The 15,676-nt window shown below is 39.7% G+C and overlaps 1 protein-coding gene across 2 annotated transcripts in view; it reads right to left on the bottom strand.

Moving 5' to 3' along the window:
• DYRK1A (dual specificity tyrosine phosphorylation regulated kinase 1A) overlaps positions 1–15,676 on the bottom strand; it is an 84,528-nt gene that overhangs the window by 21,722 nt on the left and 47,130 nt on the right. For both annotated transcript variants that reach the window (XM_031612590.2, XM_090122556.1), the window contains exon 3: positions 2,768–2,967. In XM_031612590.2, coding sequence (XP_031468450.1) covers positions 2,768–2,967 — 200 coding nt within the window. The remainder of the gene's footprint in view (positions 1–2,767; positions 2,968–15,676) is intronic.

The raw sequence follows: 15,676 nt of genomic DNA, 5'->3' as shown, positions 1-15,676 counted from the left end.
GAAGCTGAAACCTAACTTCTTGTCTGTCCAAGCGGATGCAAAACACTGTACTAAAAAGTTGTAGCCTTTACCAATTACACTTCCTGCATCTGCCAAAGGTCTGCTTTTCCTTCTTCTGCTTTCATTTACGGAGATTAGATGCACCTATTTAGCCCACTACAACAGAGATTCAGCCCTTCCTTAGTTAACTCAGAATAATTTTTCTTCATGTATACAAGTCAAATTCTTACAAATCTAAAATAATCAAAATCTTAAAATCTTAACGTGCTGCCCAAGTTAAAAACCATGATCTCCTTAAGCAGATGTACTTCAAAACATAGGTGTATGCTAACTTTGCTACTCAGGAGTTCACCATCACTGAAAGGTTATTTTGATGTTACAGGCTTTAGTAACAGGCACACACTTAACAAAAAGAGCGAAGAGCTGATGGTGGGATTCCAAAAGAGAAATAGAGTAACCACAGGAAGGTGGTTCAGACAATGACCTCTGCGAGAGGTTTTCCAAACCAACACACACAGGGCAAAACTGCTTTTATCAAGGACAGAGAGAAATAAGTTGTAGCACATTCAAACCAATAAATAAAAAGTGGTTCCTGTAGAAATGCCATAAAGAGAGAATCTGCAAGATGTATTTATCATGCAGACATGCAAAACCTAGATAGTATGCAGATTTGATCCTGTACAAAAGGCAAGCAGATAGTGGTGTCCACAGCAAGGGAGAAATTTAAGACTGCAAAAAGCCTTCACCAATGGAGGGCCATGGTTTGTATAGAAAGATATAAGAATAAAAGTCAGGTTTTAATAATAATGAACTAGAACTGACAGTTAGACATCTACAAAAGTGCTACAAGAAAGAAGGAATTAAAATTTTGTTCACAGAGACAAGGTGTAGAGCAAGTGATCTGAGTCACTCACATGAAGATGTCAGCTGAATTTGGTTTCGCAGATGAATTTAAACAGAAATACCATGCAAAGGCAAAAGGATAGTGAGACTTCCCAGTAGGCCAACAGAGAACCTTCTTCATACTAACCTGAAAGCTAATAATCCAAAACTCATTATGTGAAATTTTGATGGGAGAAGTACAAAAACTCAAAAGAGGAAAGAATCATAAAAAACAAGAAGGCAGAAGATTTCAAACAAGTTGCCCATAGTTTAAGTCAACAGAACTAAAAGCAGCCAAGAGGATAAACAAGTAATGACTCAGGGCTGCTTAAGCAAAAAAACTATGAAGACTTTAGCTATGTAGTTACAGTAAAATATTAAGTCTCAAGATACAGTGCAAAAAAAAAAAAAAAAAGAAAAAGAAAAGAGGATGTAACTGGAAAAAACACTAATTCTAAAATTATATTAATGTTACAAAGACACGTTTATTGTCCATATCAGGAGGTGGCCAGCTGATCATTTCTTCATAGGGTTAACCTCTTAAAACCAACCAAAACTTTTTCCCTACATTCATATACTCCTCTTGGTAGACTACGTTCTTTGGTCAACAACTCTTGACTACTCTGAAAGCTATTCTTCAGATTTCTATCATTCACCTACCATTTAAAAACAATTGCCACTATGAACAGCAAGAGATGGTGATACATCCTAAAGTTCCTTCAGCTCGCTTTATTGGATAAACAACAACTAAGCACTAATATGTACTAAAGCTCATAGATGTGACGCCAGATTATAATACTTAGGTAAGTACCCTGGAATGGTTTAAGGAACACGAAAAAATTTTCTTAATTGGCAGATTGGTTCACTAACTTCATTGTGGAGGTTTTGGCCTTTAGCCTAAAAAAAGTCTCATAAAATATTTTTGCAGATTTCTTAAGATAATGCTATTTTATATGGTCAGATCTACTCTTCCTATTGGATGGCTTACATGAAAATAAAAACATTCCTTGCCAGTTCCGTTCACTTCATTCTTCACAGAGCCCTCATCAATACAAATCTCCAAATCTTAGTATCAAATATCCTGGCACTTTGAATATTCTCATTTTCTCTAATCTTTTTCTGCATAAGCTCCTTCTGACAAAGCAATACTAACAGAACATCTGTTGGTGGTACTGTAGATTTTATACTGAAGACCAGTAGGAGCAGACCTAAACCTGGTGGCAGCAAAAGACTTCAATCTCCACCTTCTTTAAATGAAACACAAGCATGTCTCATTAGACTGCATCAAATTTTGAAGCTATGATTTAGAGACTTCTGGATTTTAACACTTTGAGACTCATCTGTGTTGAAGTCTTGACCACTGGGCTGCGCCTCTTTAAAAAAAACAACAGACTTACCTTTTACACAGGACGATAGTTCCAGAAACACTGACCATAACAGCTCAAAAGCATCCACAGAACATTACCCTGAACTCTGCTCACTTTAACTGACAGCAGTAGAATCCCAGTGATAAGCAGTTTGCCCTTCCTAACACTGTGTGTTGTACAAACCTGTACGTTCTGATTGTACTAGCTAGCGATTCTGCATCAAAACACTCATCTTTAAAACAATCACATTCTAACATCAAACAGTATTGAGGAAAAAAAGAAAAAAAACAACTATTAAGACTCTCTCCAACTCGACCTGAATGATCTTGTACTCCCCTCTCATCTCAAAAATGTTGTAAGTAGAATAATCACAATAAATATGTACCAGATATCTGAAAACAACGTCCAGAAACGTATTTATCCATTCACCCTTGGCCTTGATCCTGTATTTTATACATCTATAATGTACATAGAGAAAGAATGTCTACATCTAAAATAACTTTCTTGTTATCGCTTACCTGGTTTGTTAGAGGTTGCTGAATCCGGTCAGTGTATGATGAGGCAGAAACCTGTTGGTCATTTATGTTCTGCTGCCGACGATCACTGTACTGCTGATGCGAATGGGACATCTGTCCAGCCATCTGAAGGCCAGCAGCATGGAATGAAAACGATGGTGCAAGCCGAACAGATGAAGGTTTGCATGCTGAAGTCTCTCCTCCTAGAAAGATAACGGGAGTTTTTAATGCAAAGTTAATGGCTTTCAAATATTTAGATGAGTTACTCTCCACCTCCAAGCCTACAGAGTATACAACAAACTAATAGTTTCACCATTTTAATATGCGTAAGTTTTCATACACGATCAACCCAGAAATCATTCTCACATAAAGATTATCTAGCTGAATTACCTCTTTCCATTTCAGTTGTGACAAGTTATTCATTAATCATTTATTTGTATTTATCCTTAACATCCCATTTCTAATATCTTCATCTGCATGTACTAACTCAACTGGAATTTGACAAGGATTATTTTCAAACATATGAAACTTGAGTGTGGATATTCAAGAAAGACAAGAAAGCATTCAGGTTCTGTCTTTTAAGATTGTTAACAGCACCTTTTGGAACTGATGATACCAAAGGAACAACTTGTGCCCAGCTTCATCTGCTCATCTTCTCTGGTCGCAGAGGCAATGGTTTCCTGTGAATAGTTTGCTCACTAACCTACATTTTGAACTTCCAATGCACACCGTGCTTCATCTCAGCTTACTGACTCCAACTGTTGAGTTTCACGGAGCTACAGTCAGCAAGTATACAACTTCAATTAATTCCTTTTGGGAAGGTGAAATCAGACTACGAGAAGCAAATCCAAAGCAAGAGACAAACAAAATGCCTGGTGTCAAGTTGCAGGAGAAAGGCAAACTGCATGGCCAAAGTATTATTTTCCGTAGCATACTTAAAAATGCCAGGTCCCACAGGCATAGAAACTGCCTCCAACTGGGATGGATCCAACATCTCTCAACTGTTATTTCAGATATGTTCGATGGCATTTAATTGATTCATAGTCATCTTGTGTCTTTACTGTTCTCTAAAAGCAGAGGACAAAATGCAAGTACGATTTGATCTTCTCCGTTAATGAAAGTTTAGCATGTCCCACATGTAGCACCTATCCTTTTGCTTTTTGCTGTCTAAATGGATGCCGTGCTGGCACAACATGAGAGAGCACGATGAGACAAGGAGTCAGGCACACTGAAACCACTAGTGCCACTAAAAGAATACAAGTGGAAATTCAATCTAAAATCTAGAAGCATGATTATTGGTAAGGATTAAATTTAGAAGCAGATGTGAGATAAGCAAACTCCTTAACCAGCAAGGGAAACCTCCATTGCATTTACGATCAAAAAATCCGCAAGAAAATATAATCAGTACAAAACAGTAGATGAACATCTCACATCAATTTGACTTCCTTAAAAATAACTGACTATTCAGTTTGCCACTTGTTAAGAAAAAAATAAAATAGTGAAAATGATAGCACGTCATTGATTTGGCAACTAATAGGGAAGTAAAAGAACTACATGAAATGAAATCAAACATCATATTAAATTAAGATCATTTTTCTCATGCAAGCTTCACAGTGTTCAACAAGGCCACACGCAAGGTCCTGCACCTGAATTGGGATCATCCCAAGCACAAACACAAGATAGCAAATTAATGGATTTAAAGCAGCCTTGGGGAGGAGGACTTGGGGGGTACTGGTTGATGAGAAGCTCAACGTGACCCAGCAGTGTGCGACTGCAGCCAAGAAAGCCAACTGTATGTTGGGCTGCATCAACAGCACAGCTAGCAGGTTTACTAAGGTGACTGTCCTCCTCTACACCACCTGCGTGACACCCCACTTAGAGTGCTGCAGCAAGCTGTGTATTTTATTTTTCTCTTTTACCCCAGACCAGTTCCACAGTAGCACACTAAATACCTACCAAACTAGATAACTAAAATTTTATTTTAAAATATCTGCATTTGCACATACCCCAGAAAAGCAAAAATTCATGCGTACATACAAAAAAACATCCAACAGCACAGAGTTCTAATTTATATTCTGAATCCACAGCATCTTCTGGCACACATGAAAGATCACATCATTCAGAGAATACACTGAAGAATGCACTGGACAAAGCTTTTTGTTTCCTTTTTTGGTGTTTTTTTGTTTTGTTTTAAAAGAAAGAGAGGGAGAAAAGTATAGTTATCCCTCAAAAGAACACTAATTTTATATCTGCTTTAAACTTTCCATGCAGGCACATCCTTTCCCCTCCTGATTCCACTAGCATGATGATACAGCTTTAGCTTTCTGCATCTTCCAAACTGAAGACAGTCAGATGGACCAACTCTGTTAATTCAAAAGCAGCATCCCAGAAAGAAGAATTTCATGATTCATGAGAAGGCGACTGGACTGTAAAATCACAAAGAAAGTTTTTCAAAGAAACAGTGTGACAATGTACTGATTCAATTTAATTTTTCTTTTTTGGATGTTCAATGTCTAACAAGCAGTTACCTATTTGCTTGGTGATAAGCTATACAAAAACAATGATGTCAGCATATCCCAATCAAAAAGTTTCTTGTTGCAAACAATTTTATAAGTCCCTGTTCCTTGTTAGAAATGTAAACCAGTTCTACAGAGCAATACCTAAAATATGAGAGCTTGCCTACAGTCTGATGACTGGAAGTCTAGTAGAAATTGGCTAGTTAGTGCACTGTGTTCTTATGCCAAAGAGAGAGGCATTTTAATAGTCCCTGTCAATATGATTGTATCCAACCATCAAAAATCCTGCAATAAGAAGAATCATTTGGGTCACAAGTTTAAGAACTAATGGCTCTAAAATATCAGTAGCCAAGTAATTTCTACCTTTACAATTTCTAACTGTCACTGAAATGGAGACATTGAAAGTTCACAGGTTTCTCCTCCTGAAACCAGTCCTAACTACCGACAAAAAACAAGTATGTTCAGGATATGACCCTTGATGAAAACACCTGACCTCATCAGATTTCAGACTTTGTTCCATGATACTTGCCATCTTTTCATGGGACAACAAATCCCAAGAGAATCTCACAACCTACCACCGTGAGTCAAGAAGCAGCTAATAACATTAGGAAGAAGTGAAGAATAAGACTAGAATCAGTATCTTGACCTCTCTATTGTTAGGCTGACTTGCCACTCGAAGAAGTAGGGGCCTTTGTGTGCAGATGAGTTTCAAAAAACTTATGGTGGTCAAACTTCTGGAGTTGTAGACATTTACAAAATCAAGCAATCTACTGACATCATGAGGGGTATTAGATTCCAAAGGAGCTCATACACATCATACACGTACTACAGGATACAAATAGGTAAAGAACAAGTTCTATTCAATCATCAGTTTTCCTTTCCAGCCCTATCCTGAAATGGCTACACTTCAGCATGCAACTTGGGAAGGAAACAAAGTGACAAGAAAGTAAAAAGCATGCTAAGATCTCTAAGTAATGAAATAATTCAAAGGAAGACGCTGAAGATTTGCAGTGGGTAGAACCATCTTAAGAATGGATTTTAACTAATGTGTTACATCAGAGAATGGCAAAAAAAAAAAAAATACATAGTTGAAAAGTCAAAATAATTTTGCCTACAATAAGACTAGATCAGAACTTGTTGTGACAGTAAGGTCCCACTACAGAATGCATCCCTCATTTCAAGGCCAGGTTGGATGCAGCCCTGGGCAGCCTGGACCAGTATTAAACATGGAGGCTGGTGGCCCTGCCTGTGGCAGGGAGGTTGGAGCTTCATGATCCTCGAGGTCCCTTGCAATACAAGCCATTCTATGATTCTATGAATCATTTCAGCTTGGAGTATGTATTTCCTACAGTTATGAATGTAAGAGCTCTTCAAAGTGAAGCTATTCTGAATGTTCTATTTCATACTGATGTTCCATATCCCATAACATAAGGTAAATGTAAATAATGAGAGTAACCTTTTGTCTTTTGTAAATTTACTGGTCTCCTGAAAGTAAAAAGTAAGACAGAAGTGAGCATTAAAAAAAATGCAAAGCCAGTGTACAAGCAAACCACTGTAATGATAACCAGGAAAAAAAAAAAAATTAAGAAAAAACAGTTAAAAGGGGATAGATAGCAAAAATGTGATTATAGATAAAACCTAAATTATAATCTCAGAACTATCTGAGAATACAGATACTGCAGAATTGGACTGGCCTATCACATGGAAGAAGGTAAATCTCATTTCTTCAAAGAAGTACTTGAGCATAGTGGAAAGGGAATAAGTTCAAGAATATATTTCTTTATTTAGAGAGGAAGAAAAATAATTCCTTTATTCAAAATGGGTTCATTTCAAATGACTTTTCTAATTATCAAATAAATTAGTAACTCAAAATAGAAAAACATTTGAGAGGGTAATTATTAAATACATGAACTACAACTGATTAAAATAGGAGAAAAATTGATACCATTTTATACATTTTAAAAAAATTCAATTGTTTCAAAATTAAATCATCTACCTCACCTACAGATTTCAGAATCTGTTCTTATCATTTTGACATCTATGTAACTCATTTCCATGTTACCTCCTCCTCAAAAACATATAACACATCCAAGTGGTGTACTGTATTACTGGTATTGTCCTTTTAAAATAAAACAATGCTCAAACATCCGGCAATTGACTGCTAAGAGTTACAGGAGGCTCTGTGTGCCACCCCAAGAGTGGAATACTGTCTCTGAAACAGAATACACCAAGTATTTATATAGTATATATAATTCAGAAGTACTTTTAAATCAGTTTTCCAAAAAAGTTGTATATTTTGCTCTTTTAACTTTAGTGTCTAAAAACACGAAAACTTCAACCAAAGTTTTCCCTATGGTTGGGTCACTGTAAGGTCTATTCTCTAGACAGACTGTCCAATATCTAACAGACCTGGAAGTCATGACAGAGCCTTTCCCATGGTCACTACTTGGGCTACACACAGAATGTATCATGCATACTTTCTGTCTTTAAAAAAAGCCAGGAGATTATATATCAAATTCATACAGTAATAAAAAGCTATGCATAGTCACAGCGTTTCATGTTCATTTTCCAAATGTGGAGCGTGGTCAAATGTAAGCATGGAAGAAATGCTATGTTTAATGCTGAAAACAATTACATACTATAGAGTCAATTCTGGACTCCAAATATGTTAGAACTAAACCTCCAGAGATGCAAAAATGCCAAATAAGCACCATCAAAAAGGTCAAGAGAGCAATCCATGTATACACTCAGATTTGTTAGGTCTGGGAATAAGTTCATCTTTATCAAATGATTATTGTTCCCATGTGCTTTCATGAACACCTGTATCCTCCTGCTATTAAATGCAGAGAGGCTGTCTGAACAACTAAGCTAACAGCTTACCAACAAACAGACACCCTGACACCCCAACCCAGGTGCATGGTTACATCCTTACTCCAGCACATGTGGTGAAGAGAGCAGAGCACTTCTCCCATAGGGAGAGGCTGAGAGAGCTGGGATTGTTCAGCCTGGAGAAGGCTCAGGAGGATCTCATAAGTGTCTGCAAAACTCACCCTATTTCACTCTCTCCTCTGTTCTTCAGCATTTACCCCATAAAGATCTTGACTGTTCTTTTACCTCCTCTACCTTCTGCCTCATCCTCCCTTTCCCTATTCTATCTCTACTATCTACTATTTGGGTCATTTAGCAATGTGCTGAGATATTCCAACTCAGTGATAAGTTCACAGTTGAACGAGAACATGCTAGGAAATATGAGAGAATAAAAGTGTGAACTGTATCATTCACCACAATCAGTAGTCTCATTTCCACATTCCGAGTTCAAGAGCTTGTGGGTCTATACCACAGACCAAACGTGGCATTTCTCAGTAGTGCATACAACTGGTTCACACTTCAAATCTGTTCATTTCTAATCTCTGCAGTGCCATCAAAAGTTAAGGCCTCCATCCACCCATTATTTTTTTCTGAGTGCCAAAAGAGCCATCAGTTTCCTCAAAGAGAATACTGTGTTAGTTGACAAACTGTACAATGCTTTTTTTTGGGAGGGGAGAGGGGGAGGGAGGGAATGGAGGGGGAAGGGGACAGGACGAGTACAAAATTAATTCCATTGCTGAACTCTGTTCAATCTTCTTCCTTAAAATCCACGCTTGGAAAAGTTCTCTACTAATAGTCATTACTACCTTAGCTATCATTCAATGCACCTCTTAGAAACAGGTCTGAAAAAGGCAGAAGACTAACCTCTGTGCTTCTTTAACAGCCAACCACCTCTGCATGGTTAGCACATCCTAAAACAGGCAGTGAGCAATTAGCAATAGAGACAAATCCCTGGATCTTGAGAACTGCCTGTTCCAATGAACCCCCACATTTAAGAAAAGTCAGACTACCTAGGTCTGCCAAAGCACAATAAATGTCAAGCACTTGGGATTTTGTAGTCCATATCAATCATTTTTAAGCAATAAGCAAATGCCAACCTGAACTCTAAGTGAACTACTGCTTTGCTGAAATGCTGTTCTGCCTATTGTCCTCATGCAGTACATTTAAAACGACCACATGAGGATTCGAGGGTACACAGATTTAACTCAGCTTGCTGTGGAATGAGGAAGGCTGTGAGAGAACCCAATGAACAAAGGAAAATTACCTGCAGCAGCAACTGCAGAACAAACAACTCTGTTATAAATATCCTTCCTCTGGAGGAGCTATATTATTGTGGAGGAATTATATTATTAAGAATGGCTCCTTCAGAAGCTATTCTACAATAACTATTCAGTCAACTTCCCTGTACAGAAATACTAAATGCTACCTTTGCTCAAAGCAAAATTAAGTCCTAAACTTAGAAGCAAGAACATTATTGAATCCTGTTAGCAATGCACCCAGGTCACAGAATTTTCTTGCTTGCACTCTTTCCTAGTGGAGTAAGCTGCAAAGAAAACGAAGTGTTTATGTGGGGAAAAAAAATTACTTCTGAGTGCCATCTTTCCCAACAGTTTGCAGATCTTTGACATGACACGTCTACCATGTGCCTGGACATTTGGCAGAAGAAATGAGAAAGAAAAGCCAGGAGAAGCTTCATTAATTGTTCTGAAAGTGTCATGTCTGCCCTAGATACTCTGCTCTAGATGACCTATGGCAGGAGGTGAACTTGGGCAGGAATTACATGCAAACACTGCTGCTTTTGCACCTCTACTTCCATGAGACACCAGCTCTACTCTGCTCTAGAAATGCTGTGGCTAAGACCTGTGACTGGGAGAGATTGTGGTACACACCTCTACCCAACCACCTCAGAAGTCTGGTACCATCAAACCACATTCTCAATTCTCTCTGTAATCCTCCCACAACAACTGAAGAGAAGGAAATTTCTAAAACTCACAAATATAAAATTCTTTAAATGGAAGACAACAGAGAAGCTTAGGATTTAATCCACCAACAACACTATAAATCTGCTTCATTACTTTGAGTAAACTGTTGGGAATTTTAGAACAAAGAAAATTATGTGAAAGTGTAATTACTTTTTCATAAAAGAAGCCCAAGATCACCAAAATTCTCAGCTAAAATTTACAGGAAACATTAACATGCTAACTCTAACCACCAAAATCCTAAGCTCCATGAGAACTCTGCTTTGCAATGTCTATTCTTGAGAAGTAGGGTGCCTAAAAGCACACATCTGAGAAAGTCTGCAACTCCAAAAGTAAACGGTAAGAATGAAACCTGTATGTGCAGGCCTCCACAAAGACCAGAAGCTTGCACCTAGGTATGCACTCAACTAAAGTCCGTGAAAATTGAAGAAGTTAGGGAAGAACAGAATACTTCCACAGTTTTAACTCTGTGCCTCTATGTAAACCAATTACGATACTATTTAGCTACACTAATAACCTATTTAGTTTAAGAGAGAATGAATGTAATTCTGACTGAATAGGTTGCTATACCACTAATTTTATTTTCATTGTATTTAATATAATATCATGAAATCACAGAATAGCTTGGCTTAGAAGGGAACTCAATGTCCACTCAGCCCCAAGCCCCTGCCATAGGCAGGGCTGCAACCCACCAAATCCCCAGGGCTTCATCCAACCTGGCCTAAGACTGTGCCCTTAATAGAATTATTACTATCTGCAAATACATTCTACATAGCAGCCATTGGTTTTGTACCCATATAATTTTCTTTCTGCAGTATTCTTATGAGACTGGAATTTATTTTATCTAAAGAAAAAAAAAGGAGAGCCAGGGTAAAGACAAAAAGGTTTCATGGCGTTAAGTTTCTGATTTTATACAAATAGAAAGACTTCTGTAAAGACCAGGAACACACACTACTCAGTAGATCTATTTTACAGAGCTCTACAGAGGAGAAGCTTAATAGTTTCAAAAATTCAGGAAAGGTAAGCCACATGAGAGAGGTCTGAAAGATGTTAATTTCTGTTCATAAACAAAACTGAGCAAGAAGGGGTACCTGTTTCATATTGGACTAAGAAGCATAGTCCTTTCTAACAATGAGGCACCAACATGGGAATTCCTCCACATATCAAACAAAAGTTCCATTCAAAATGAGAATCCTGTCTGACAGTGGTCAACAGCAGTCACTCAGGAGGACAGCAACAGAGCAAGCATATAGCAGTATGTGCCAGGCATGTTCTTCTATTCTACAGTTCAGGAGTTACATAAAGCCAAATCCTTGTTATTAACATAATATACTTCACTCATTCTTTTCCTCTACGGATTTTTTTTTTTTTTTTTTTTTCATTTCAGCATCTCTAGAACATCCCTTGGCAAAAGGCTCTGCAGCTTACCCAGAGCAATCCTTACTCATTAAGCAATATCTTCTTGTTGCTCATTACAAACCTGCCATTTTCATCTGATGCTTCTGCTGAACAGTAAAAAAAAGAAACAGTCTGCTTTCCTGCAAAGAGGCAATGATACTGACATGAGGAAATGAATGAGAGGCTTCAGTCCAGTAATTTTGTTTATTCTATTACTAGGGGTCTGGTTCATTGCTTTTAAGCTCCCTTTAGACCACATGCCTTCATGTGATCCTCAAAGATAGGATAATCTAGTATTTAGAGAAGAAACATTCTCTACCACATACCTGTATATACATGGGCATATTTTGTATTTAAGCTTTTATTTTTTTTTAATAATATGTTCTCCAGAAGTTTTCCTACCACATTGCAACTCTGTCCAACACTTCATCATGAATGTGTAGCTTGAGAAATGCAGGTCAAATTGAAGAAGTCTGGGCTGATGATTCAGCCCAATATGGCATTTTAATTGTGCCAAATGAAATACACGAATCAGAACAGCTAAGCAATCAATCCTTTATTAATTATTAATAAAGAAAAGACTAACATTTGCTTAAAAACTGGGAAAGAAGATTTATTAAAAACCTTCAAAACAGCAAATATTCATTTTTCAGAGGACAAATGTCAGTGAAGAAGAGCCAAGCTTAATATTCTCACCTTTTTTCCCCTCCACAAACCTATGTTTAAAATGTCACGCAATTATATCAACTTATAAACAGTTGTACAGTTTATAAGTTTCTTAATTTAATGACAATCCCGTCATTTAAATAACATGGTCATAAAGACAATGGAAAATGGCTTAATTAGGTGAAAGGCCCACACCTGCGTATCAGTTCCCAGCATAACCCGTGAAAAGCAGGCATGAATAATAAAAAAAAATCACTGACAAATTCAGTAAGTAAAATAGTAGAAGGGAGAATACCTCATAAGTCACAGTAACCTTGTAATATGGACAAGAGCAACTCAGTGACAAAGTTTAAAACAACATGGTTGTATGAAGTCACTCCATTAAACACACTGCAAAAGAACCCCTACGCTTACATTCCATAAACCCCCAAAAGCCAACTCCAAGTTCACACAAATTACATTATATCTTCGATATTTAGCTTCTTAAAGGCACTAGGAATCACCAAGTACAGCTGAAAAATTAAAACAAAACTCCACCAAAATAAAAACTGGATTTAATCACAGGTCACTCTGACAGCAAGCTTTGGTCTTCATGGCACGCTGACTTGGAAATGACTGCAGACTATTGCTCATCTGAAGCAACGCTCTCACACTCATTCAGCCAACTCTAAGCACTACACCACGAGAATGCTGCATGTTCTCTTGGTATTTAAGAGCCAATTAATCAGAATTTATGAAAATCAAATATTTTGTGTGCGGATGTTTTCAATTAAATATATGGCACAAAGAAAAAAAAAAAAAAATGTCGTCAAGTTGTACCACTTCTGGCAACATTCCAATTGCAGCTGAACTCAAGGGCGACCAGATCTGCTGACAACAGGGATATGTCACAAATACGCCAGCAAGAGTAATTTCCTCCATTACTGCTAAGTGCTAGGTGGGACCAAGCCTCACATGTGTATTAATATCTATGTGAGGGGAAGAAGAAAAACAACAACAACAACAAAAAAAAGGATGCGGAATGTATGCAGATGGATTTACTCCATTCAGTAATGCACTGGCAGGAGGGATGTGAGCATTTGTGTGCAGAAAGGCTGCAGCTTGCCCGGCTGAGGAACCCTGAGAGAGGGTTCACCCTGGGAAGAGCAGGACTGAAGGCAAGCTAACCCGGGGTCAAACGGGAGAAGGGCAGATTTAGAAAGCTGACTTCAACAACAACAAAATGCTTTAAAATTAGATTTCCTCACGTTCTTAGGCGGGAACGACACAGAGGGCAAAGAAACACACAGTTACAGCTGAGGGGTCTTTTTTGCGTGGAAAAGAAAAAAAGACGACCTGAACACACCGTTTTTTAAAGGCAAATGTGTGTTCCAGAAATAGCCGGTTCTATATTCACACCATCCCCAGATAGGTATCTCGGGAACAGGGGTTACTGCGTTTCAGAGAGCGCCGGCGCTAAGCTGCCCGATGGACTCCCCGAGCCAGCTGCCTGCACACACACGGCTACCGCGATGTCAGGCGCTTTAATTGAAGAGAGAGAAAGAGAGAGAAGAAAGAAGTGGGGACGCGCAGTGACGGCACTCTTCCATCCGCACAGCACTCGCGGTGAAGATTTATTTTCCAGTAGCCGGCGCTGGTACATGCCTACCGCACAGCACGTGCCCACGCACAGGTGCACACCGGGACACGCGCACACACACACGCATACACACACACAGCGCTGAACGCCCCGTTCCCGCCCTCAGACCCGCTCCCGCCCGTTGCACAATGCAGAGACAGGCGCGCAGAAACCGCCGGAACCCCAGCAACAGCGGGCAATTAGCATAGCCTACCACGGCGGCGCCGCCAGCTGATTGGAAGAGGCGGCCGGCATGCTGGCCAATCAGGCGGGGCTATGCAAATCGCATCCCGCAGTTGCCAGGGCAGAGCTGCCGGCTATTGTCCAATCCGAAAACAAGCAATAAACAAGCCACGAAATTGAGCTTTGTCACATTTTCAAGTTGTTGTTAACACTTTCAAGTTTAAAGCGAAATTTGCTGCGTCTAGCGGGGATTACAGGCATGTTCTACATTTCAACCCCGCAGCAAGGGCAGGGCCGCGCAGTCACGATACGCGGGGATTAGGGCTGAGCGCTGCGGCGGGATTCGAACTTGCGGCGTCACGGCGAGCCGGCCGGGGGGCGCCTCTCATGGCCGGGGGGCTCGGGGGGGTCACGCAGGCAGCGCTCGGGAGCTCCCGAATGCGAGATTCGCCCTTAAAAAAGACTTCAGGGGGCTTTTCTGACACTGTGACACCTGGAAGCGGGGGATGTTCCCTTCTGGTGTGCAGTCAGATCCCCCGATACAACGATAAGGCTGATAAACTGTATCGGCTGGCGCGGGCTGCTTCCAGTGCAAGATCCTCTTGTCGCAGCCACTACATTTCTGTTTGTGTTTTAGGAGGAAAAAGACTGAAGACAGAATCTCCTTAACTATTCACCCCACTGACAGATCTTAAACAAATGAGTTTCAGCTCATTCGACTAAACAGAACCACCAGGTTAAGACTGAACGTAGGAAATGTGTGGCATAAGGAGAACAAGCCCATCTCTTCCCTCAGTTACAAAAACTAGGAGAATATGAGAGAAAATTGTGAGAATCCGAGAGAATACCTGCAGTTCTGTGTCTGTGTACAGCAGCAGAATACACACAGACCACCACAGGCCCTGACCACCAACATCCCTCAGCTGGCTTTCCACACACACAGATACATGCAGTCAGAAAACTGCCACCGCTCAGTGTGCTCAAAATGAAGCGTCCAGCGCCATGACCGACCCACGTATCCTGCAGTCACTGCCTCAGAGGGGGAAGGCAGCTGCACAGCCCGGCTCTGCCGCCTGCTACACACACCAGCCTCTCTCAAAGCCACCCAAGGACAGTGACACCATTCCGCCCAGCCACCAACACAGGGCACCGCTGAAGGGCGGAGGGCTCCCTATTTCTTTGTCAGTCGCTCCGACGTGCCAAATTTGGCAGCTATTAACCACAGAATCTACATTTTTTAAAAAAGTGTTGAAAACGTAGGTTCCAGAGACTGAGTCTGACAATTTTCTTGGCTCCCTCATCCCAAAAATTTAACAAATTCTTTTCAAACACATTATCAGTGGTAAAATTACTATTTCCTTATATGTCCAAAATATATAAAATTGCCTTAGTATGTGCACCAGCCTCTCTGACACATGCAAAAAATCAATTCAATCTGTTCTGCATCTTGTTTCAGCTTTTTAAACTAAATTTGTGCTTTTTGATTTATGCCCATCTAGCAGCACACCCTGTACTGCACAGCAGCAGCAAGCAGAAGAGTGTTATCTGACCATCAGCTTACAAGATTTTCCAAGCAATCCATCCTGGGCCAATACCTCGCAGCACTAATCCTGCTAGTCTGCTCAACTGCCCTCTCCAAGTAATACTTTTATCAGCAGTTAAGTAAGAGTTCCTTGTATTTGTG

Source organism: Phasianus colchicus, chromosome 1, assembly GCF_987193195.1.
Source record: "Phasianus colchicus chromosome 1, bPhaCol1.hap1.1, whole genome shotgun sequence".
Classification (NCBI taxonomy): Eukaryota; Metazoa; Chordata; class Aves; order Galliformes; family Phasianidae; genus Phasianus; species Phasianus colchicus.
This window is presented reverse-complemented; position numbering and strand designations above follow the sequence as displayed.